General features: G+C 33.1%; 1 protein-coding gene across 5 annotated transcripts in view; it reads left to right on the top strand.

The window, feature by feature from the left end:
* LOC149806503 (protein phosphatase 1 regulatory subunit 42-like) overlaps positions 1–21537 on the top strand; it is a 78858-nt gene extending 57321 nt beyond the window's left edge. For 2 of the 5 annotated variants that reach the window (XM_089953973.1, XM_089953945.1), the window contains 2 exons: positions 12498–19920; positions 20223–21537. In XM_089953973.1, coding sequence (XP_089810099.1) covers positions 12498–12642 — 145 coding nt within the window. In that variant the 3' untranslated portion in view covers positions 12643–19920; positions 20223–21537. The remainder of the gene's footprint in view (positions 1–12497; positions 19921–20222) is intronic. The other 3 variants (XM_089953968.1, XM_089953961.1, XM_089953953.1) reach the window with 3 other exon arrangements.
* Positions 21538–27849: the final 6312 nt, after the last annotated feature.

Raw genomic sequence — 27849 nt, 5'->3', positions numbered from 1 at the left:
TCTAAGAAATAGATCATAATTAATTTTGTAATACTGTGATATTTAATTGGTTTTGGAAATATTTAGGATAATTATTTCTTGACTTTGGTAACTTTTTTTTGTTTTCTCTATTCTGAAACATAAAATATTAGTGTGTATCTAGAATTTATAAGAGTTTGAGAATCTACATAAATGACCAAATAATGTGATTTTGGGATAATATTTATCCTTTTTTTAGTGTATAGGTTGTCCTTGATGTGTCTGTACATTTTTCAGTTTGCCTGACATCTGGGCAAGTCAGTTTTTAACTGTTACAATCTTAACACCACGCTCTGAAGTGGAATGAAAGTAAGATGGTTATCAACAGCTGTGTTATTAATATCACTGAACATTACAATCATGCCATTTACTGTATATACTTGATACAAGTTAGATTCAGTTGCAAACTGCATACGTCCAGATCCAATGTTGCATTATTTACCAGCAGATCTGGGTCATTGTAGTTTGTTAGGAATAATCAGTGGAACAAGCTACATTGAATCTGATCTTACAGCATGTTATGTTATGGCAGGTCAAGATCTGTGTTGTTTTACAGCAGGATCTAACTTATAAGTGAGCATATACAGTACAAGTTTAATGAGCTAATATCTGTACTTATCCCACTGCTATGAAACATTGTGCATCCTTGCATGGTATTCATAATCAAATTATCATGACAGTCAAAACAAAGACAGCATCTTAATGTATCACAATTATTACAGTTGACACAGTATCTTACATGTATCACAGTTATTACAGTTGACACAGTATCTTACATGTATCACAACTATTAGAGCATAGTTTCTTAAATGTATTAGAATTATTTCAGTTGACATGGTAGCTTAAATGTATTACAATTATTACAGTCGACACAGTATCAAAAATATATTACAATTATTGCAGTTGGCTCAGTATCATAAATGTATTAGAATTATTTCAGTTGACACAGTATCATAAATGTATTACAAATTATTACAGATGGCACAATGCTTTCTGTAAATGAATTTGACCAAATCTGACAGAAAAACGTCCTTGCATAGAGGGCTTTTAAATTGATACACATTATGTTGATCTGCTTTAAAACATGGCCACTGTTACTAAAACTACAAAAAAACTTGAAATGACTTTTGAAAACCACTTAACAGTATTTCACCAATAGAAAGCATCCTGGTATAGATAGGTTTGAAGTTTGTACAAACAATGCCAATTGACCATCTAATAATGGTGTCATTACTAAAAAAGACATTAACTTTTGCCAAAACTTCACAAAAACTGCTAAATAAATATCACCAAAATTCAACAGAAAGTGTGCTGGTATAGAGGACTCTTAGACTTGTGCAAAGGTAGCATAAAACAGTTTCATATGATGTGCCATGGGGTAAATAATTGATTGAAGAGAATCCACTTTTTCTCAAAGTTTCTTCTTTATTTACATTGGTATCAAGAATGCATGATTTCATGTTGCATGGACAAGGGGATGATTTAGTGCATTTGTTCTGGCTGGATTCACGATTAAGTTTGGCCTACTTCGTGTAGGAGTGACTGTACATTTTCTCCTAGCTCTGTTGGTATACATTAATCTCATTTTCATAGCGAATAATTTTGTGGAAAATGTTTGTGGGAAATTCGCTCATTCATTGTTCATTAAGCTTATATGAGATGCAATTGTCACCACCTTATATATGAAAAATCTTGTATTTTGTTTAGAATAGATTCTTTTTAGTTTTGAAAAGATTCTTTGGAGTGGTGGGGTGGGGGTGGCATGACTCTAATAGGCATACTTATAGAAGGATCAGTTTTGCAATTAAATCCTTTCACTAATTAATTTTATATATTCTCAGACAAGTTTGGAATTGTATACATGGTGGTGGTTTATTAAGTTCTGTTTTGATTGCATTTGGATTCAGAGTAGAGAGGGTACATCCATTATGGCAGCTATGGATGAAAACTGTTTTGTGCTACTAAGTGATGCCAGTCTACCATCAACTATGGCTACCATTTCTAGAAATAATTGAATCATAAAAAAAATCATAGAGCTGAATTTGACCCAGTTTGAGAGAAAGTATCCTGGCAAAGGCCTTTCATACTTCTACAGATGGTGCCAATCTGCTTTCAAATATGGCCCCTGTTATTGTGACAAGGAAATTTTTTTAGTGTCTGATTGTGTGTAGTAATTTCAGACTTATTCATTTTTTAAGTTCAGAGAATGGGTTTTGTATCAGAACAGTAATAAAGGTATTTGATTCTTGACATTCCAACCAAAGCAGAGCAAGTGGACAAATGAAGCACAGTGTTCATACTACCAGTATGTCAGTAACTGTAGTGACCAGTAGATGACTGGTACCTGTCAGTAACTGTAGTGACCAGTAGATGACTGGTACCTGTCATTAACTATATTGGCTTATAGAAGACAGGCATGTCAGTAACTGTAGTGGACTTTTGAAGACAGGCATCTGTTAATAACTTTAGTGGCCAGTAGAAAAATGGTTTATGTTAATAACTTTAGTGGCCAGTAGAAGAATGGTTTATGTAATAACTTTAGTGGCCAGTAGAAGACAGTTTTAACAGTAAGTTAAATTCATGAGTGTTGAGTTGAATATTAAAAGTACTCACCTCCCATATGAGCTCAATTAAAAACATAATTGTTGATTGGTAATAAAGTAAAATTATGGTAAAACAAAAGTTAAGTAGTTTTGTTGATGAGATTTACAGTGTAAGGGTAGTGATATCCAACATACACTGTTAACCATTTATAAGAATTGGAATGATGTGTTTAACATCCATGACAAAGTGAGAGCATACATATTGTACAGACAGATTGTAAGAGCTATCATTAACAACCAAGATGTAAGAAAGTTACCATGGACAGCATGTAACCAGAGTTATTCAATACACTTTTGAAGTCATGGAATTGGTCTTGTGGCAAGCTATACATGGCAGCCAGTATATTTTATAGAAGAAGATCAAGGGAAGACCCCGGTAAGAACAACCAACCCACAGGAAGCTACTGGCAAGCCATTTGACATACCCACAATAGTCTAGGTGTGACTCAAACTCACACGATCAGATGTGAGAAATGTGAGTCATATGTAAAGGTGAGTGCCTTTGACCACTCAGCCACCAAGTGATGGAGTTGTGCTTAAACTTCCCTGTTATCATGGAGAAACCATCAAATGCTATAGAAATGTTTGCCACATTACTAGAAATTAAAAAAACCTTTTCACAACAAATTCTTTATAACTGCTCAACAAAATTTGAGCTAATTTGACAGAAAAATTATTCCTGTCCACCATTTTATACAAATTTTATACAAATAATGATGTGTCACCATAAGATATGGTCACCATGACTGAAACTCCATTACACAGCATCTTATGAAAACCCACTCAACAAAATTGGATGATATTTGACAGATGTTTCATAGTATGAAGTGTTTTTAGGTTTGTAAAAAGTTTATTTAAAATAGAAAAACTTTTCTTCTTAACAACGGTTCCTCAAAGAGACTGATGCTCTGCTGCCCAGAAATTCAAGTATCCAGAAATTCAAGATAAGACTTCTTTTGAACTGCTGAGTATTCACAGCATCACTATTCTTGAGCAGTAAGATGTACAAATTATCTGCTGCAGCAGCCATATTAGATATAAGATTGGCACCATTTGAAGTTAAGACAAACTAGACAAATTAGAAGACCTTTGATGAAAACCTCATGACAGTATGACCGTCAATTCATGAGAATTACTAACAAAATTTTGTAAATGTTCATTGTGGCAGTCATATTGGGTGTCTGCAGGGCACCATTTTACATATGGTAGGATATGTGGATATTGTAAGAAGTCTTCTGGCTAAAACCCTGTGCTGATATGACCATCATTTCTAGAAGAGTAACCATAAAACAAATTCAAGATGGCCACCAGGATGGTTGAATTGGATCTCAAATCAGCATCATTATGATCAGAACTAACTAGACACCATAAGACATTTTGTGGTAAAAACCACATGTTGATATGACTTGGAAGGTAGGAGTACTGTCTAGATTATCAAAACGGCATCATTTTCATAGTCTTCTGTTGAAAACCCTATTTTGATATGGCTTTCCGTTCAGAAGGAGTAATTATAACAAGATTTTCAAGATGGCAGCTGTGGTGGCCATACTGGATGTTAGATAAGCACCATTGTTTATTTTGTACAAATAAGACATCATAAGAAATCATATTGTGAAAACCATGCGTTAATATGGCTTTTCATGTAGGAGCTGGAGTGATATCAGTATAGCATTGTGGTAGCTATAATGGATAGCAGATTTTGAGACCATCCAGACACTAAAAGAAGTCTTTCAGTGAAAAGTCGTTGTCGATATGACTTTTGATTCAGGAGTAATAGCAGTAACAAGAGTTTAAAAATGGCTGCTGTGGGCCATATTGGATACCAGATCGGTGCCATTTTTTTGCAATAGCAACTAGATATCCAAAGAAACCTTTAGTCAAAACTCCATATAGATATGATCATCGATTCAGTTAATAAAATGGTATTTTCAACATTGCCACTGTGGTGACCATGTTGGATGCATAAGCTGCACCATTTGCATTTAAGACCATGACATCATAAGAAGTCTTTTGGTGAAAACCTTATGTTGATGTGACTCTCTTCTCTGGAGGAGCAGCAATAAGAAGATTTTCAAGATGGCAGTCATGGTGAACATTAGATTGTTACCATTTTCATTTAGGACAAGCATGACATCAGAAGAAGTCTTTTTAGTGAAAACCCTATTTTCGTATGACCATCCATTCAGGAGGAGTAGTGATACAAGTTCCAAAATGGCTGCTTTGGTGGCCATATTGGATGTCTGAGCAGCATCATTTTCATTTAAAACCAGCTTGACTTTGGAATGAATTTATAAATTTTCATGGCAGTCCTACAGGTCATTGAGGAGTAGCAATCACAAACTTGCCTAATGGACTGGTCAACAGGAGATGACAGACAACAGGCCAGGATTTAAGCTCTTCTAGTTTGTGACCAGTGGAACTAAAAATCTGCTCATCAAAATTTAACTGGACAGAAAGTGTCCCAATTTGAAGCCTTTTGTGGTCTCATGCTTCAGATTTTTTTTTAAAACCCACATTAAATATTTCCTATACAACATTGATTGCAAAGTTAATGTTTGCATGTTACCCATAATGATTGTTATATGGAGTTTCATATTACTACTGCATGATGGTACATTATGCATGCAAAATTAATATGCAGTATTTTTCCTATCAATATCTCAGATGGCCATCCCCAAAACATTTTTTTTATAGAAAATATGAAATGGGCTTGTTAAGACAAACATATCTTGGGTGAGTATTTGCTGAATTTTTAAATTGTAGATGGGTGGGCATATCATCCAGCATATCAAAGGGTAAATATGGTAAGACATTAATACACTCCAATAATTAGGTTATTAAACCGTAATATAGCTATAATTTTATGATCTTTCTTGACGCAAAAAATCCACTCGGCCTCACCAATGCATCACTCCTCTGGCTGGGCAGATGAGTGTATTGTTTAAAAACAGCAATGTTTTGGGGGATGGAATTTGGGGGAATTGAACTAATCAACATTTTACAGGAAAAATGAGTATTGGTAATGAAAATCATTGTATCACAATTATTGCTATAAACTGTGCAAAATGTCAGAGGTCAGTGTGGTATAGTTCTCATGCTTACTGGTTTGGTCAAGTTGCCAAATGCTGTAAATCACACAATTTTAATGTCATGAAAGTTTTAGCAAACATTTAAATTTCACCATACTGATCAATGATTGACAAAAATAAAATGTTTTAGGTACATATATTTGGCTGCTTCAACAAAGAAATATGCTTGCATGCTACACCATGCAAACTCAAAGTGATGTGTTACTAATTTTTAAATAAAGTTGTACCCTAGCAGAGTATAAAACAAGCAGTATTCAAAAGACTAATCATTTGTTTGCATTACTAGATGTACGTAATTGTAGTTGAACTCAACATATAAGTGAGCGTATACAGTCCATCCCTGGTGTAACATAGCATTTACAAGAGGGTAGAGACTAATGTTATGTAAACAGTCAACAATTCCAAAAGTAGTGTCTTTCTAGGTAGAAATTAGTATTTATATCATGTACACATTTTAATCATAGTATTTTAATGGGCATAAAATGTACGGAAAATTAGTTGCTTAGAATAAAAGGTAGTTGGATCTATTTTGATCTGTTCTGTACTTTTATATCTAGTCGGCTACTACAACCTACTTATATGTTTAGAATACTGTATAAACTGCTTGTGTCAGGCCAGTATCTCAGACTTTATGGCTTTTTGAGAAGAAAAGCAAATTTTAATCCATAATGACTTCCATCACACCTTTAAGCACAAGGGTAAATTGGTGATTTCTTTTGTGGCACCCGGAGACATTATAATTTATGGATCAAATGAACTGATTATACTGTTTTTGTAATGAAATATTTTCATATTACTTTATGTGTAAGAATGGTAATTTTCTGGATATAAGAATAGTTTGTCAGATATACATATTGGGAATGCCATATTTGATGTAATGCTGTAATTAGTGCATATCCCTCTCATTTTGGTCATGTATTGCAATTCTATCATGCCTTGTGGGAGGGGGTCAGGTTCTGTAATCTATTTAGAATATAATGATTATCTCTGAATATATTGCCACTCATGTCATGTGTGTCTTTACCACTCTTTGCACTAAATTTTTCAAACAAAGCAAAAAAATCCAAATCTTGCATGTACATGTGTGTTATTGGATGCAACCATATTGGGAGAGAGAGAACTTCAGAGAGGATAGTGTCCAACAGAGACAAAGGGAGCTACATTTTCTAGTATGTACATACCAATGATACGGATGCTGATTATAACATCATTGGTGTGCTCTTGTATAAGCTTCAAAGATAACAATACACTTGGGTTATAAAAAATTTTTAAAGCATGCTGTAGCATTACATCAAATTTGGCAAATTACTTATCTGTCATAATGCACTGATCGTATTCATAGAGTAATTAAATTTTAGTTGATATTTATTAAATTACATTTTACATTTAAATAAAATCATTTCAGGACAATAATTTTGGGCGATGACTTGAAGTGACAATGGGGTTTAGGTATCTGTAAGTTTCTGTCCTGGTGTTCATTGTGCCTTTAACATAATTTTCTCTTCAACTTGTGGGTTATTCATTGTATCTTCATATTGCACTGGATAATTAACACAAACAAAGATCATCCATATTTTTGCTGTGCTCTCTTTGATGTAATATCACGCTTTGTTGTCGAACTCTTTGAAAAACTGAACCAATTTGTTTAAAAAATGTCATGAAAAATGTCATGGTTTAAAATTAATGTTCGAGCTTGCAGCTCTTTGAAGTTGAGATAAATCATTGAACAGATAACCATCACAAGACTATAAGATATTTTGTAAATATTAATTACCCAAAAAGGTAGTTATTTAACATGGGGAGAGGTCATTTCTGGTAACGTGAAAAGAGCTGATGAGATGAAAAGTTGAGTACACTTTTAATTTCCTAAATTATCATACTGTAAATACTGAGTTGTAATTTTTTGCATTTGACTGAGACAAAATAGCTGTATCACATTTGACTGAGACAGAAATAGCTCTATCACTTTGACTGAGACAGAAATAGCTATTATTACATTTGAGTGAGACAGAAATAGCTATGTTACATTTGACTAAGATAGAAATAGCTATATCACATTTGAATGAGATAGAAATAGCTATGTCACATTGGACTGAGACAGAAATAGCTATGTCACATTTGATTGAAACAGAAATAGCTATATCACTTTGAGTGAGACAGAAATAGCTATATTACATTTGACTGAGACAGAAACAGCTATATCACATTTGAATGAAACAGAATTAGCTATATCACTTTTGACCGAGACAGAAATAGCTATATCACATTTGAGACAGAAATAGCTATTTCACATTTGAATGAAATAGAAACAGCTATGTTACATTTGACTAAGATAGAAATAGCTATATTACATTTGACAGACAAAAATAGCTATATCACATCTGACCACTTGATGGTATGACTGATGCCACATTTAACTGACAGCTAAGTTTAATGTGACATTGAGGATATACTTCCAGTCCAAATAATACAGGATTTACTGTATGGGTCAGCTGCAGTAGTGTTCCCCATCTTGAGAGGCTCCTTACAGGAGAGGCTACCCTTATTATAAAGCCACTTTTCCTAATAACAAAATAATATATTTTATCCGTTTTGTTCCCTCTCATGAAAGGCCTCTGTTTTTATGACAACATTTTTTCAGCAGAAGCAATGGCTTTGTTACATGGAGAAAATGGTAAAGGTAGATGTTATGTTCTCAGTCAAATGTGAAATTCACAAATTGTTTTAAACATGTGGTCATTATTAATATCTTTTTGATTGACTAATCAGTTGGGCGGGTGAATATGAATTTCAGCAGATTTATTCAGCATGTAATACACGTTTAGGAGGGGGAAAATTCTTTTTAATATCCTGATGCTTTTCAAAGAAAAGATGGGTTTTTTGGACATGTATGTGTACCTGTGTGCATGAGTAATTGTGGGGTTTAACACCATTTTTCAGCACATGATAGGCTGTGCATGGCGGCCAGTATTAATGGTGGAGGAAGAACCCAGGAAAACTCCGGGAAGAACCACCAACCCACGAGAAGCTACTGGCAAGCTTCTCACATACCCACATTGACCGTATCCTAGACTCGAACCCACGCAGACAGAGGTGAGATGGCAGTGATCCATAAAGGAGAGTGCTTTAGACCACTCTGCCACTCGGGGCCCCGTGTGCATGAGTAATATTGTACAAAGGTGGGGTTTATGGACATGTATGTGTACCTGTGTACATGAGTAATATTGTATAAAGGTGGGGTTTATGGACATGTATGTGTACCTGTGTACATGAGTAATATTGTACAAAGGTGGGGTTTATGGACATGTATGTGTACATGAGTAATATTGTACAAAGGTGGGGTTTATGGACATGTATGTGTATCTGTGTGCATGAGTAATATTGTACAAAGGTGGGGTTTATGGACATGTATGTGTACCTGTGTACATGAGTAATATTGTACAAAGGTGGGGTTTATGGACATGTATGTGTACCTGTGTACATGAGTAATATTGTACAAAGGTGGGGTTTATGGACATGTATGTGTATCTGTGTGCATGAGTAATATTGTACAAAGGTCGCATTTATGGACATATCTGTGTGCATGAGTAATATTGTACAAAGGTGGGGTTTATGGACATGTATGTGTACCTGTGTGCATGAGTAAGATTGTACAACTCTATCAACACTGTTAATAATAGAGATTTTAAACTTTTGGATATGATTGAGGTAGTTTGTAGAGGTGTACAATAATTTGATCCATCAACAGGGAGTTTGTTGTAAATGATTTTCAATATATCCATATAATTGGGCTTCCAATGGAGTATAGGGATAACTGATAAAAACATGGGGACAGTGCCACATTACTGCGGACTACTAGTTTTTATGTTACTTATATTTGGAAATTATTTTGTAGTATACATTGTTTATGATAATACTAAAATTTTAGTTAAGAATACTTTGTTAAAGTTTAGGTCAAAATTGAATTGTTAAAAAGTATGTATTTGAGCAGATGGAGTTAGAATCTACCCTTAAGGTGTATTCTTTATCATTCTTAATTTGTGTTAATTTTTTGTCATTGTGTTTTTGCTGTGCCACTGTCATATTTAATGTAGGAGGCATATAGTGCTGAATTTGCCCTCCTGTAAGTACAAGTCCATCAGTCCATCCATGCAGTATATCACATTATCACCTTTCAGATTGATAAATATTAAATGATGTAATTCCAGAAGATCTGGGTCATGTTTGATTTTTACTGGCTGACTGATTCTTCACCCCTTTATCAGAAATGTGTGTTTTGTTTATCATTTTGATGTGTTTATTTCTAAAGTTGTCAACATCCCTTTAACTTATTTGTTATATGTGATTGTAAGTTACGATCTGTTTGTCAGCTTCTTCAGCAGTTAAAATTCTGACATGTAGGAAACAGTACAAGAATATGGAATCAAATTGTTGCTAGAGCTGGAAGCTCAAAATTACTTTTAAGCTGTTAGGATTAAGTGTTTACTGATTTTGAAGCTGACATACAGAAAGAGTACACCAGGGTATAGTTTGCAAGCAGGATGTATGGAACCTCTTTTGAGGTTTGCAGGCAAGATTTATGGAACCTGTTTTTGAGGTTTGCAGGCAAGATCTGTGGAACCTCACTTTTTGAGGTTTGCAGTCAAGATTTAATGAACCTCAGTTTTAAGTTTGTTTACATATGAGAATTACAGATCAATCAAGTAAAACCAATTATTATTTTAATATACCATAATTCTTAATTTTAAACAATGTATAGGTCAAAGTAGTTTTAAATGCCATTTCAGAAGGAAGTATATTTGTTTTATTGCATTAGGTATATTTTCTGACGAGACATTTTATATATATTAGTACTGTTTTTTACCTTTCACCTGTTTGTTTTATCATTATAAAAGTATTAACACATTACGTTTATCCTCTTCATTCAGTGTATATATTCTTGTGAGTCTAAGAGTGATGAATGCTTTCTTACTATTTCTTATGTATGCTTACTTTTTATGTTTAATTAGAGTATACTAGAATTGATTATTAGCTCAAATAAGCTTATGATATAGACCAGTCTGATCTGTGTATTCCATTGTCTGCCTCACCTCTGTCTGCATGGGTTTGAGTCTTTGGGTATGTACGAAAGCTGCCAGAATCTTCCCATGGGTCAGGGGCTTTTACGAGGGTTTTCCTGGAATCTTCCTCCAGAAGTTAAGCTGGCTGCCATGCATAGCCTATCTTGTGCTGAGAAATTGCATTAAACCTAAAACATCAACAAAAATGAGTTTCATTACTAAAATGAGAAAAAAAACTTTAAACTGTTTTTTAAAACTGCTCTAAAAAAATTAACCAAATTTGATTGAAAGCATCCTGGGTTTAAAGGTTTTTCAAGTTTATACAGTGCTTGATGTAGCATCAAATAGGACAATTGTTACTAAAAATAGAAAAACCTTTAAACATCTTCCAGTAATTGCACAACAGAATATGACTACTTTTCACAGAATGAATCCTGACATTATAGGCTTTCAGTATATTTTGTGCATATACTTGCAATATGCCATCAAATATGGCTACAATTACTAAAACCTTTAAAGGACTTCTCAAAACAACTGAACAGAATTTCACATAATTCAACAGACAATATCCAGTAGCAAAGGAATTCAGTTTCCTACGAATGATGCCATTCTGCTGTCAGACATGGTTGCCATTGCTAAAAAAGAATTAAATATAAAATATTTCTCAAAAACCTCCAAACGTCAATTTGACCAAATTTAACAGAAAGCATCCAATTGTTGCTGTGCATTACATTTTTTACATAATTTTATCCATATTCTGACACCAAGGGTTTTATTGGCTCTCAGTTACACACCCATTAGGGAAATACTGAGTCTTGTCAAAAACAGTTCAAAAGACTTCAGCTAAATTTGACAGAGAGTATCCTGGCAACAAGAGTATTCAGATAGTCTGAAATGATGCCAGTGTATTATTTGATATCATCATATTTAATACAAGCAGAAAACCATCAAAAGAAAATCTAAAATAAGTGCTGAACATAATTTGACCAAATCTGACAGCAAGTACAGTGAAAAGGACATTTGTACAAATAATGTCAATGTGCCATCCAGTATGGCCAAATTACTGAAAAAAAAAAAAACATTTAAACAACTTTAAATGAAAAAACAACCAAAACAGAATATGACCAACTTTGACAGAAATCATCCTGGTATAATGACCTTTTGGTATTGGACCAATGATGCAGATTATGCCATTAGATTTTGAAGACAATACCCTAAATAATGCAGATTATGCCATTAGACATAGAAGACAATACCCTAAATAATGCAGATTATGCCATTATATATAGAAGACAATACCCAAATAATGCAGTTTATGCCATTAGGTATAAAAGACAATACCCAAAATAATGCAGATTATACCATTAGGTTAAGAAGACAATACCCTAAATAATGCAGATTATGCCATTAGATATAGAAGACAATACCCTTAATAATACAGGTTATGCCATTAGGTATTGAAGACAATACCCTAAATAATGGAGATTATGCCATTAAATATAGAAGACAATACCCTAAATAATGGAGAAACTTTAAAAAGTGAATGCAAATCAAAGTCATTACAGTAAGCATCCTACTGATCCAGATTTTGTGTTGATCTGCTCTTGCATTTGGCTGTTAGGCTTAATTTAGTCAGGAGTGTTTAAATTAATAAAATAAGAAAGCCAAATATCTAAATACATTGAAAGATTCAAGAATAACCATTTTCTGTCATTTCTTTTTTATAGCTATCTTGACAGCATGGGAGATATATTGGAACATGGCACCATGTCGGCATCATTGCGACGTCGACCATTGATGAGCGTCACATTCGAACTGGCAGGAAATCTGAACCAAACTCGTCACATTTCCGCAACAGATATCATGAATTAGAATTGTTTAAATTTTTCCAGGTGTTGTTTAGTTTTTGCAGTATTTGGAGAACCTGTTCTTTCAGGACTTGTTTGAAATATTTTTTATTGATAATTCACAGTTTTCATTTGGCTTTTTCAAACAAAATAGGTGCACTTGCTGAAGGAATTTATATTTTTTAAAATAAAATTATTTCTAATATTAGTTTGAAGTTAACTTAGATGTTGTTTGGCTTGCTGAATTTGCTTTTGAAAGTCATTTATAGGTAAACTCTGACAATTACTTTTTTGTTAAGTGACCCATGTTGCCAAGTGATCTAAGGGACTCGTCTTGACAGTTCACAGAAATATCAACTTTTTGCTGTGTAGGTTTGAGTTTCATGCTTGGCTAATGTGGGCATGAGAGAAAGCTTGCCATTAACTTCTTGTGGGTCTGTGATTCTTCCCAGGATTTTCCTGGATTCTTTCTCCGCCAAATATACTGGAAAATGGCATTAAACCAATAACTAACAACAAACAACATTTCTGTTTATCTGTTGATACTTTTCGTAAAATTAAATTAAAACGAAGAAATTTATAATTGCTACAAGTAACTGATCACAGTGTAGAAATTTATATAACTAGATGTTCTTTTCACAAGTGTATATTTTTATTTCTTGGGCATTTTTGCTAGATACAGAAAATATAGTTTTAAAATTTCAAGATTTGCCAAGTTCTTGTGTTTGCTAATGTGTCAGTACTGTTTCTTTTAAAATGACTTTTTTTTTCTCTGCATGAAAAAAAGGTTTTTAAGTTACAGAAGGGTAATATCCATTCAAAATTTGTACATGTACAGGTAGTTCATTAATGTCTCTGAAATAGCATGTTTCTTTTTCTGTTGCCTCTTGTTTCTTTAAAATAGGTTTGAATTATCATCAAGGAATATGATTTTTACTGAGGGAGAGAGAAGGTGGATTATATTATTGAATGCATTTCCAATGCCAGTGATAATATTACTTAATACACTTTATGTTATCACTGGAGGAAGACAACTTGTATGACATTATCTGGGATGTTCTGAAATATGTTTTTTGCATCCTAATAATGTGTCACCATAATGATGTTAAAGGGAGATAAGTAATGGAATCCATGAGCATACCTGCCTTACAAAAAGAATGCATTATACTGAGGTACATATTAGTGATGAATTACTAATGCTTTAATTCCAGCTTTGATAAAATGTCTCAGAAATTTTATTTTAGATGGGTCCACTGAATCATATTGCTTAGAAATTTTCAAATCCACTAAGTTACTGTATACTTTCTACACAAAAAAACCCCCCTCTTTTTGGGTTTACTTTTTTATAAAGAGAATTTAAAAATGCTACAATTTCCATAGTCAATATTGAGCAGAAAATGTATTTAAATATTAAAAAAATGTTTTTACCTGTTACAGATTGCTGATTTTGTCAAAATAAAATGTAAGAACAGTTGCATACTCTGGGTTAGATATGAAGTGTAATTTATTGCATACCCATGTAATCATTCATGGCGGGACTTGTATTAGATATTGATGTTCAATCAATGTTTCTGTTTTGCACATCCAGCCTGGAATGTTATATAATAGCATTTCACAAATATTTGTGTGTAAATATTCTTGCAGTATATGCTTCATATAATATTGGGAATATAATATTGGGAAAGCATATAAGAAGGGTATATACTAAATACAAGATCACATTTGTGTTTTCTTTAGTTATATCAAACTTGTTCTTTCCATCTAGTCAGAACAAAACAAGTATGTAATTTATTTATGTACAGTATTCTCTGAATTCATCTTTTGTTTAAGTCTAGGTTGTTCTTTATGATTGTTTCAAGTAGTTGTAAGGACTAGTACATTGTAATTTAAATCAGTTCCATTAATAATGCTGTGACATCCAATATCTGGATTATTCGTTTGCATTAAAGAGTGTAGTTATCTTGAAGAAAAACACCTTTGAGTTACTTAGCATATAAGATATGATGTTTTGTATCATTAATTTTGTAATGTTGAAAACTTAATTTGATTCTATTTCAGAACATTGTTCATTTTCTTGGAAATGCATTTAATGCAAGGTATTCTTTTTTCTCATGAAGTAATGATTGTTTACTTATACCATATTTACCCAAATATATGTACTCATAGTATAGTCCCAGATATACCAATCTATAATGATCAGCAGATCTGAGTCTAAGCTGCTGGCTTGAAATCATTGAATGAACAGAGTACTAGACTAGGATCCAAGTCAGAGCTGTTGGCTTGAAATCATTGAATTAATAGCATAAAAGACTAGGATCTAAGTTATTGGCTTGAAATCATTGAATGAACAGAGTACTAGACTAGGATTCGAGTCAAAGCTGTTGGCTTGAAATCATTGAATGAACAGAGTACTAGACTAGGATCTGAGTCACAGCTGCTGGCTTGAAATCATTGAATGAACAGAGTACTAGACTAGGATTCAAGTCAAAGCTGTTGGCTTGAAATCATTGAATGAACAGAGTACTAGACTAGGATTCAAGTCAAAGCTGTTGGCTTGAAATCATTGAATGAACAGAGTACTAGACTAGGATTCAAGTAAAAGCTGTTGGCTTGAAATCATTGAACAGAGTACTAGACCAAGATTCAAGTCACAGCTGTTGACTTGAAATCATTGAATGAACAGAGTACTAGACTAGGATTCAAGTCAAAGCTGTGGGCTTGAAATCATTGAATGAGCAGTGTACTAGACTAGTATCCAAGTCAAAGCTGTTGGCTTGAAATCATTGAATGAACAGAGTACTAGACTAGGATTCAAGTCAAAGCTGTGGGCTTGAAATCATTGAATGAGCAGCATACTAGACTAGGATTCAAGTCAGAGCTGTTGGCTTGAAATCATTGTATGAGCAGTGTACTAGACTAGTATCCAAGTCAAAGCTGTTGGCTTGAAATCATTGAATGAACAGAGTACTAGACCAGGATTCAATTCAAAGCTGTTGGCTTGAAATCATTGAATGAGCAGCATACTAGACTAGGATTCAAGTCAGAGCTGTTGGCTTGAAATCATTGAATGAGCAGCGTACTAGACTAGGATCCAAGTCAGAGCTGTTGGCTTGAAATCATTGAATGAACAGAGTACTAGACTTTGATCTGCTGACACTTTACATGAAAACACATGTTGGTTTACAATATTAGTAGTTGGGCATTCTTTCATATTTTCATACTCAGTGAATAGGTGATCTGATGTTCTATGATATGGATGATCAGTTTGTAATTCCATATTGCACACCCAGATTGGACTATTGAGGTGTGTTCACAAAAATTCATACATTTATTTTCATTGACATTATTTAGTTTTAATTATTTGCAACACATTATAGATAGGGTATAATATTAAATACATCAGCCTGATGGCAACAATGTATTCCTATGCTGTATAATCTCATTCTTTCTGCCAACACAGATAAAACACACATGTAGTTTTGTGCATGTTTTATAGTATTATTGAACTTCTTAACATTGTGTACCCTTGGTAATTAATATCTTAACAGAGTACACATTGTTAGTTGATATCCTTACATTGTACACCCTTGGTAATTAATATCTTAACAGAGTACACATTGTTAATTGATATCCTTACATTGTACACCCTTGGTAATTAATATCTTAACAGAGTACACATTGTTAATTGATATCCTTACATTGTACACCCTTGGTAATTAATATACTTCATTGTACACCCTTGGTAATAATTATCTTAACATTGTAAACCCTTGTTTATTAATATCTGTAAATAGTTTAGTTTATTAAGTAGTTGAACAATAGTTAAATATTACAAGTGTACCATACAGTATTATTTGCTAAAAGTATTTATTTTTACCATTAAACAAGTCTTTCTCTGTGTCACTCCATATGAATTTAATCTACTTGGAACCCTTTTTCATGCTTTGAACGAAGATTCTAGCAAATATTAAAATGCGGCTCCATCTCATTTCCATAAACTTTATCATGTGTATTCATGTCTCAGTTCAAATCAGACTAAAACAAGAATGGTTGACTGTATTGACTTGTTTGCCAGAGTATTGTATGCACACACAAAAGCCCTGTTTAGCATCTGCTACCTTGCCACTTATCTAAGATGCTCACTTTTATCACATAAAACTTCCTAGATTGTGTTTGCTTATTGATTTGCTTTCAGTATCAGAAGCTTAAATTATTACAATGGAGAGTATGTGTATATTTAAAACAATAGTAAACTTATGCAGACATGATCTGATTCAGCATTTTGGAATTTAATGCATAAGTTTTGAAATGGTCTTACTTTTCCTAACATTTTGGGGGCTTCCTAATAATTCTTCTGATCGGCCCTAGTATACCTACGTTAAAAAAAATCTGGAAGACATGCCTTTATACGTTGAAGATGTACTAACCATCATGGAGAGGTTGTATGTACTAACCATCATGGAGAGGTTGTATGTGCTTCAGTACTAATATCTTTTGTGCCTTTTAGTACTTCTTTTCAGTAATTATGTAGTTTTTTGAAGGGAACATCTGATGTTCTGATATTAATGATTTACCTTGGCAACCTGGTCCATCTGTTGTGTTTTAAGAGTGGTAGAGGCAGCATGTCAATCTTGTCTGAATTGCAGTTCAAACAAAGGTTGGCTGCAGCAGCCTATTTATTTAGGGGTAAAGATTGGAGGGACAAGTATTGAAGTTGAGCATTTAGTAGAAATATGGTTGATTAAACAACATAAGGCAAGATAATCATATGACTCTATCCAACTTTCCTGCTTTCCTAACTTTAAAAATAGACAGCCCTACTTTATCCCTACATTTAGAAAAAAGAATACTTGATAGTGATGTTGAGATTGTTCTTAGTAAAACTAGATGCATGCTGTCAGCTGCTAATGCTCCATTTGAAATGCTTCATTGTTTTTAGTAAAACTAGATGCATGCTGTCAGCTGGTAGTGCTCCATTTGAAATACTTCATTGTTCTTGGTAAAACTAGATGCATGCTGTCAGCTGGTAATGCTCCATTTGAAATGCTTCATTGTTCTTAGTAAAACTAGATGCATGCTGTCAGCTGGTAATGCTCCATTTGAAATGCTTCATTGTTCTTAGTAAAACTAGATGCATGCTGTCAGCTGGTAATGCTCCATTTGAAATGCTTCATTGTTCTTAGTAAAACTAGATGCATGCTGTCAGCTGGTAATGCTCCATTTGAAATGCTTCATTGTTCTTGGTAAAACTAGATGCATGCTGTCAGCTGGTAATGCTCCATTTGAAATGCTTCATTGTTCTTAGTAAAACTAGATGTATGCTGTCAGCTGGTAATGCTCCATTTGAAATGCTTCATTGTTCTTGGTAAAACTAGATGCATGCTGTCAGCTGGTAATGCTCCATTTGAAATGCTTCATTGTTCTTAGTAAAACTAGATGCATGCTGTCAGCTGGTAATGCTCCATTTGAAATGCTTCATTGTTCTTAGTAAAACTAGATGCATGCTGTCAGCTGGTAATGCTCCATTTGAAAAGCTTCATTGTTCTTAGTAAAACTAGATGCATGCTGTCAGCTGGTAATGCTTCATTTGAAATGCTTCATTGTTCTTAGTAAAACTAGATGCATGCTGTCAGCCGGTAAGCTCCATTTGAAATGCTTCACTGGCAAGGACTAGGAACCAATGAATTGAAATTACTCAATACTGGTCATAACAAATGCTTTCAGAAGCACTTATATTTCCTTTATTTCATGGCTTCACTTGAAAATTTGTGATTTATCAGTTTTCATACATCTTAGCATATCCGTGATCGACGGATTTTATTTGTTGTAAATTATACCTATTATTTATTACATTTGTTCACATTTTCATCTTGTTTTGAATTTATACATTTCACTTATTTTTGTAAACACAGTTGCATAAAAATGTAGATTTATCAATCACAATTTTGAATTATTTAAATTGTTTTTGCCAACTTGAGTTTTTTCACCCCTTGTTTTAGTGCATTGTTTTAGTTCACGTCTTGAGCCTTACTTAGCTAAATCCAGTTTTTGAGTGTTGTTATGATATATTTTATGTAATTTTTGTACACTTACATACCACAACTCGATAAAAAGAGAAAGATAAAAAGATTATTTTGTTGCCATTTTCCGTACATGCAGCTACTTATTAAGGTTGTGCTTATATTTGAAAATATATCAGAAATCAGCTGAAAATTAAGATAAAATTTTGGTTTTTATAGTTATATGAACAAAAAGTTTCAATAACGTTAAATGACATATAACAGTACTGCAGCATTTAAAGCTGTACTGTAGATGTGCATTACCACTTTCACTTTAAGATATATTCATTTATAAGTTGAGTTCAGCTGCACAGACCCAGATCTGCTGTTGCATAATACGCTGGCAGATCTGGGTCTGAGCAGTTTGTTAGGAGTAATCAGTAGAACAAACAACATAGCCCTTTATCTGCAGGTGATTTATGCTATAACAGATCAGGATCTTTATTGTTTGCAGTTTGACTCGATAACTTACAAGTGACCATATATACTTATACTAAAACTTTTTCTCATTTCTTTTATAGTTGATAGATTAATTTACTGGACCAGTTATATAAAGTACAGTCCATCTGGGAATCCATTTTTCTCAGTACTGAATGACTTACTTGGGTATTTCATATTTCTTATTTTATTTTGGGTTAATAGATACAGATCCCAACATAAACAAATATACTTGATAATTCAGAATTTTCCAAGGCTTTTTAGATTTAAAATAAATATATGTAGTGTTCTCTCATTTAAGTTTTCCTATATTAGTAACTTTAAAATACATGTTTTCTTCAGGTGTTATTTGTTTTTTTGCAATCAGTGTTTTTATACATACATGATGCTTGTCTGTCTCCACATATTTAGGTTTTGTTTTCTTTGTGCCAAGTGTATCCATCATTGCTCAGTTTTATTATTTATTTCCTTTATAGCCTTTTTTAATGTCAGGCAATTGGAATCTGGTTTAATATGAATTTTTCAGTTAGTTGGGAAGATATACTTGTAAGAAATTAAATTTAAGATGTAAATTAGACATATAGCTCATATTTAGGTACTAAATTAGACATACAGCTCTTATTTAGGTACTAAATTAGACATATAGCTCTTCTTTAGGTACTAAATTAGACATATAGCTCTTCTTTAGGTACTAAATTAGACATATAGCTCTTTAGGTACTAAATTAGACATATAGCTCTTCTTTAGGTACTAAATTAGACATATAGCTCTTTAGGTACTAAATTAGACATATAGCTCTTCTTTAGGTACTAAATTAGACATAATAGCTCTTTAGGTACTAAAATAGATATATAGCTCTTCTTTAGGTACTAAATTAGACATATAGCTCTTCTTTAGGTACTAAATTAGACATATAGCTCTTCTTTAGGTACTAAATTAGAGATATAGCTCTTCTTTAGGTACTAAATTAGACATATAGCTCTTTAGGTACTAAATTAGACATATAGCTCTTCTTTAGGTACTAAATTAGACATATAGCTCTTCTTTAGGTACTAAATTAGACATATAGCTCTTCTTTAGGTACTAAATTAGACATATAGCTCTTTAGGTACTAAATTAGACATATAGCTCTTCTTTAGGTACTAAATGCTATACCTTTGATGAGGTTAAGGTTCAAGGCTGGTTTTATAATGTGCTTTATTTGATGAATTATTTCAGACTTATACCTATCTCTTAGACAGACCATGTTAAAAGAATAATTTGGAATTTTTTATTTTCTGGGTGGGTGGGTGAGCCAATTGTTTCAATTTTATTGTTGTGGATATGATCCAGATAAATATTCTAATTTGGTCTAACTTCAAGGCTGTTTTGTTCTATATGTAGTCGGGTAGTTGTCAGTCTCTTTGAAAGACAAGTAAGATTGGTTAGTCAGTCTTTTTGAAAGACAAGTTAGAGTAAGTAGTAGGTAGGTCACTTTGAAAGACAAGTCAGAGTAGGTAGTCTGTTTGAAAGACACGTCAGATTAGGTTTTTTTTTTGAAAGATGTGAGATTGGATTGTCATCAGTCTCCTTGAAAGACAAGTCAGATTAGGTAATCAGTCTCTTTGAAATACAAGTCATATTGAGTATTCGTCAGTCTCTTTGAAGGACAAAAGTCATATTGGGTATTCGTCAGTCTCTTTGAAGGACAAAAGTCATATTGGGTATTTGTCAGTCCCTGAAAGACAAGTCAGATTGGGTAGTCATTATTATTTTTGTAAGACAAGTTAGATTACTTTGTTAGCAGTTTTTGGTGGTGCTATCAATCTTAGTAGCAGAATTCACCTGTAATAATGCACTGACATAAAAACATGTCCAGATGTTCATTTTAGTACTATGGCAAGATCTGGGTCAAGAGAAAAGGACTTGTTTGTATATCAAATGGTGGGTTGTCCTACAATTTTTTTCTTGTTTGTGCTGAATGTTACTTTAATCTTTTTGTGTGTGTTGGTAATGGTGGGAAGTAAGTAAATTTTACAGTTTCACTTGTTAGAAGATTACATATTTCAGGACATTAGTTCTTGCTGATATAAATTCTACCACAAACCTCTCCATTTGGAACAATTTGCAATAACGGAAATGTTTTTAGATGGTTCTTAGAGAAAATGGAAAAAGTCGTAAAAAGCTTACCATTTAGAATAGGTGTTAAATAAACACATACTCTCATGGCTAAGCTGTAGGCGGATGATATGCACACCTACATGCATAGAAGACTTAATTGGGACCCAAATCTTGCCATAGAATTGCAACTATGTACAAATTATTTAATTTGTTTCAAAGATACCAAGATGATTCTACCATGTTCTATTTTCTTCTTTTTTTAAAAGTATTTATTATAAGAGCAGATGTCAAGGTTTTTGATTAAAGACTTATATTGATTCAAAGGCTGCCTTGTGTCTTTTTTAAAAAAAAATGATTACAATTTAATCTGTCTATAAAGAAGACTCCTAGAAGAGTACAATTAAATGATCCCCCAACCCCACCTACTTATTTTATACTTGCATACAAATCAGATCCAGCTGCAGAGTCCCATATCTACTGCCACATCATGCACCAAGAGATCTGGGTCTATACAGCTTCGGTCTAATCTGTAGAACAAACAACATCAATCCTGAGCTATTGTTGCATAACGTGCTGGTAGATTACAGAATGTTGCTTGCAGTTTGACCTAATGATATGGTTACCACCAGCTGTCTTTCACTTGTTGTTATTAAACATTCTAATAAACCACTGAATGTTTCCAAGCCAGACTATGTATTGCCCACTGAATGGTTCCAAGCCAGACTATGTATTGCCCACTGAATGGTTCCAAGCCAGACTATGTATTGCCTACTGAATGGTTCCAAGCCAGACTATGTATTGCCCACTGAATGGTTCCAAGCCAGACTAAATATATTGCCCACTGAATGGTTCCAAGCCAGACTATGTATTGCCCACTGAATGGTTCCAAGCCAGAATATATATTGCCTACTGAATGGTTCCAAGCCAGATTATGTATTGCCCACTGAATGGTTCCAAGCCAGACTGTATTGCCCACTGACTGGTTCCAAGCCAGACTATGTATTGCCCACTGAATGGTTCCAAGCAAGAGTATGTATGCCCACAGACTGGTTCAAGCCAGACTATATATGAATTATGATGTAGTTATGACTGGAATGTTTGTTTAACTCAAAAGCTGTGTGGTTTCACAGAATGTCTGACATCTATGTGAATTATTCTATGTTGTTGAACAGTTACAAATTCAAATTGTTATAACTTCCTTCCAAAAATTAGCAATTATGTCAATACTAAAACTCTGACAACCAGTATAATGGGATCCAAGACTACCCATGTTATGCTGAGGTACATAATATGATGAGGGATCCAAGACCACACCTTGTATGGTGAGGGATCCAAAACAATACCAGTATTATACTTAGCACCTTGTATGGTGAGGATCCAAGACAATACCTGTTATACTAAGACACCTTATATGATGAGGATCCATGACAATACCTGTATTAAAACCAAGATACATACTATGATGAGGATCCAAGACAATACCTGTGTTATAATTAACACCTTGTATGATGAGGATCCACGACAATACCTGTATTATACCAAGGTACATACTATGATGAGGAACCAAAACAATACCTGTTATACTGAGGCACCTTATATGATGAGGATCCTAGACAATACATGTGTTATACTGAGGTAAATAATATGATCAGGGGATCCAAGACCATACATATGCTATACTTATCACCTTGTTTGATGAGAGATCATTATATTGTTTTCACCTAGTCCAAATAACAATGTACAGTGATATACCTAGTCCAAATATCAATATACAGTGATACACCTAGTCCAAATAACAATGTACAGTCATACCCAAATTCCTTGAGACCAGACTTAATTTTAGGTTTGAGGCATTTTCAATTTACAGAGGGTGTTGTTAAGTTTAAAAAATAGATTATATATATAAGTAGATGTACAAGCATATCATCATTGATACCAAGGTTTGGTTTTGAGAGGTTTTGCTATATACCTATTAACAGGCATGTTGTGTAGGAAGACAGTTAAACTAACACCAAAGTTTAGACAAAACTGTGTTATGTATCTTTGATTTAATTTATATTTGATTTAATTAAATTGTTGGTTTTAAAAAAATTTCTTTGCCATTACATACTATTGTAATGTAACTTTATTTACCGGAATAGAGTTCAGTTCTGACTGATTTTTATTTTTATTTTTTAAAGTAAACAACTAATAATAGAAACTGTGTATCTAACACTGACCTAGTTCCTGACCTTGATTCAGAACCAGTGAGAGTTGTAGTAAACAAACTATTTTTAATTTTGTTAATATTCTTTCTCAGAGTAAGATTCATAATGTGGGATCAAGGCCATACTTGGAGTACATGATAAATAACGTGTTTATTGTTACAAACTTTTGGTTTTCCCAGAAGGATGAACTCTTGACCTCCATCTGGGAATCTGTTTTGCATTGTAGTTAGATTTATTACTAATGTTTTGAGAAAGAGTTGTCATTCTTGCCTTAATACTTGAGAAGCTAAAGTGTCTTATGTTGTGACGAGTTTTGGGCTAATTATTTTATGTTCTTCAAATTATTTGGATTTCAAGATTGTTTTCCCTGGAAATTCTAGTGCTCTAAATTAGTTCTTTGACAAAGACATTTATCAAAATTTATACAGAATTCAAAAACTGGAATATTATTTTCTGTGATTCAACAAAGAACTGTTGACACATCAGTATGATACTGACTACAGCATACATCACCTTCCATTTTGGATTTCGTCAGGATTCGAACTCAGTTGCTTTAGGACTTTTTATTACTAGGACTTCTACTTTTTAATTCTTATATTAATTTTGGAATTTGATTCGTAAAACTGTAAGTTCTTTTTCTCATAATTACCTTGTTTTTGTAGAGAAATAAATTATTTGTTAAATTTTATAAAGCTTGTTGTTTCACTCTTGTTACTTTTGTAAGAGTCTAAACATGTAACAATTGTTTTATTTTTAAAAAAAATTAAAATAAGAAACATACTTTTATATAAGTCTGTCTTTATTTTGAAATATGATACTTAGTTACATATGTATGAACTGTAAATAATAAAACTTTCAAACAACTGGTTGTCAATAAGGAACTGAAAATTGGATTATGAAATATTTTTCATAGCCAATTCAGTCAAAACTGTTCTAACCAACAAGCCATGAGTTGTATAAATGATGTTGGTGTGCAAAATTCTTTGTACCCATATCACCTAAAATGATTAAGCAAAATTTTTAAGAAAGTTTTATTTTTATTTTATCAGTACCTATAAACCATGGAATTTCATTTTCTTTATTTAAATCATAAATTTCTCAGGTGCATTTGAACATATCAAGTTTCATTCTGGACATGAGTTCCAGCTGTACTAATGGTTACAGGTATCTAACTATTTTATGAACACCGGAATCAGCCTATGTAAGGTGTTATAATAAATACCTTATTTAAAAGAATGAAGGTTGCTAATTGGCTGAAAATAATTACTGGAACAAATTAACATATTTTCTCAGAATAAGCCTGCATATGGGTAAATTGTATGCATTGTTAGGCTCGAACCTAACACCATTTTTATTTTATCGAATTTGACCACATAGGTACTACTGGATGTAAATGGGGAGATCTTATCAGGCACGATTTTTATAGTGGGCACCTACAAGGGAATTTGTGTTCCCCCCAAAAAAGAATGCAGCATATCATTTTCATCACTTTAAAAGTTTCCTCTTGGATAGATGCTACATACATTTAAAGCATAAGACACTGTTCTTATAAAAAAAAATGTAGTAATTAGGCCAAATACTGTACAGTCTATGGGAACTGAATTAATTGTTTGAGCCCAAATTTTTTGCTCAAACAATTTCACAGTGTCAAATCCTAATGATTACACTTAGTAATAATGTTTTAATTGTGCCATACAATATTTAAATGTTCAGTGCATGTACAAATCCACACTGAACTGATGCTATTGCCATACAATATTTAAATGTTCATTGCGTGTAGAAATCCACACTGAACTGATGCTATTGCCATACAATATTTAAATGTTCAATGCATGTACAAATCCACACTGAACTGATGCTATTGCCATACAATATTTAAATGTTCATTGTGTGTACAAATCAACACTGAACTGATGCTATTGCCATACAATATTTAAATGTTCATTGCATGTACAAATCCACACTGAACTTATGATATTGCCATACAATATTTAAATGTTCATTGTGTGTACAAATCAACACTGAACTGATGCTATTGCCATACAATATTTAAATGTTCATTGTGTGTACAAATGCACACTGAACTGATGCTATTTCCATACAATATTTAAATGTTCATTGCATGTACAAATCCACACTGAACTGATGCTATTGCCATACAATATTTAAATGTTCATTGTATGTACAAATGCACACTGAACTGATGCTATTGCCATACAATATTTAAATGTTCAATGCATGTACAAATCCACACTGAACTGATGCTATTGCCATACAATATTTAAATGTTCATTGTGTGTACAAATGCACACTGAACTGATGCTATTGCCATACAATATTTAAATGTTCATTGTGTGTACAAATCAACACTGAACTGATGCTATTGCCATACAATATTTAAATGTTCATTGTGTGTACAAATGCACGCTGAACTGATGATATTTCCATACAATATTTAAATGTTCATTGTGTGTACAAATCCACGCTGAACTGATGCTATTTCCATACAATATTTAAATGTTCATTGTGTGTACAAATGCACACTGAACTGATGCTATTGCCATACAATATTTAAATGTTCATTGTGTGTACAAATCAACACTGAACTGATGCTATTGCCATACAATATTTAAATGTTCATTGTGTGTACAAATCCACACTGAACTGATGCTATTGCCATACAATATTTAAATGTTCAATGCATGTACAAATCCACACTGAACTGATGCTATTGCCATACAATATTTAAATGTTCATTGTGTGTACAAATCAACACTGAACTGATGCTATTGCCATACAATATTTAAATGTTCATTGCATGTACAAATCCACACTGAACTTATGATATTGCCATACAATATTTAAATGTTCATTGTGTGTACAAATCAACACTGAACTGATGCTATTGCCATACAATATTTAAATGTTCATTGTGTGTACAAATGCACACTGAACTGATGCTATTTCCATACAATATTTAAATGTTCATTGCATGTACAAATCCACACTGAACTGATGCTATTGCCATACAATATTTAAATGTTCATTGTATGTACAAATGCACACTGAACTGATGCTATTGCCATACAATATTTAAATGTTCAATGCATGTACAAATCCACACTGAACTGATGCTATTGCCATACAATATTTAAATGTTCATTGTGTGTACAAATGCACACTGAACTGATGCTATTGCCATACAATATTTAAATGTTCATTGTGTGTACAAATCAACACTGAACTGATGCTATTGCCATACAATATTTAAATGTTCATTGTGTGTACAAATGCACGCTGAACTGATGATATTTCCATACAATATTTAAATGTTCATTGTGTGTACAAATCCACGCTGAACTGATGCTATTTCCATACAATATTTAAATGTTCATTGTGTGTACAAATGCACACTGAACTGATGCTATTGCCATACAATATTTAAATGTTCAATGCATGTACAAATCCACACTGAACTGATGCTATTGCCATACAATATTTAAATGTTCATTGTGTGTACAAATGCACACTGAACTGATGCTATTGCCATACAATATTTAAATGTTCATTGTGTGTACAAATGCACGCTGAACTGATGATATTTCCATACAATATTTAAATGTTCATTGTGTGTACAAATCCACGCTGAACTGATGCTATTTCCATACAATATTTAAATGTTCATTGTGTGTACAAATGCACACTGAACTGATGCTATTTCCATACAATATTTAAATGTTCATTGTGTGTACAAATCCACACTGAACTGATGATATTTCCATAAAATATTTAAATGTTCATTGTGTGTACAAATGCACACTGAACTGATTCTATTGCCATACAATATTTAAATGTTCATTGTGTGTACAAATCCACACTGAACTGATGATATTGCCATACAATATTTAAATGTTCATTGTGTGTACAAATCCACACTGAACTGATGCACTAATCTACGCTGAACTGATGCTATTGCCATACAATATTTAAATGTTCATTGTGTGTACAAATGCACGCTGAACTGATGCTATTGCCATACAATATTTAAATGTTCATTGTGTGTACAAATGCACGCTGAACTGATGCACTAATCTACGCTGAACTGATGCTATTGCCATACAATATTTAAATGTTCATTGTGTGTACAAATGCACGCTGAACTGATGCTATTGCCATACAATATTTAAATGTTCATTGTGTGTACAAATGCACGCTGAACTGATGCTATTGCCATACAATATTTAAATGTTCATTGTGTGTACAAATGCACACTGAACTGATGATATTTCTATACAATATTTAAATGTTCATGTGTGTACAAATGCACACTGAACTGATGCTATTGCCATACAATATTTAAATGTTCATTGTGTGTACAAATGCACACTGAACTGATGATATTTCTATACAATATTTAAATGTTCATTG

The sequence above is a fragment of the Sinohyriopsis cumingii genome, chromosome 1 (genome assembly GCF_028554795.1).
Source record: "Sinohyriopsis cumingii isolate HCF-2022 chromosome 1, ASM2855479v2, whole genome shotgun sequence".
Classification (NCBI taxonomy): domain Eukaryota; kingdom Metazoa; phylum Mollusca; class Bivalvia; order Unionida; family Unionidae; genus Sinohyriopsis; species Sinohyriopsis cumingii.
This window is presented reverse-complemented; position numbering and strand designations above follow the sequence as displayed.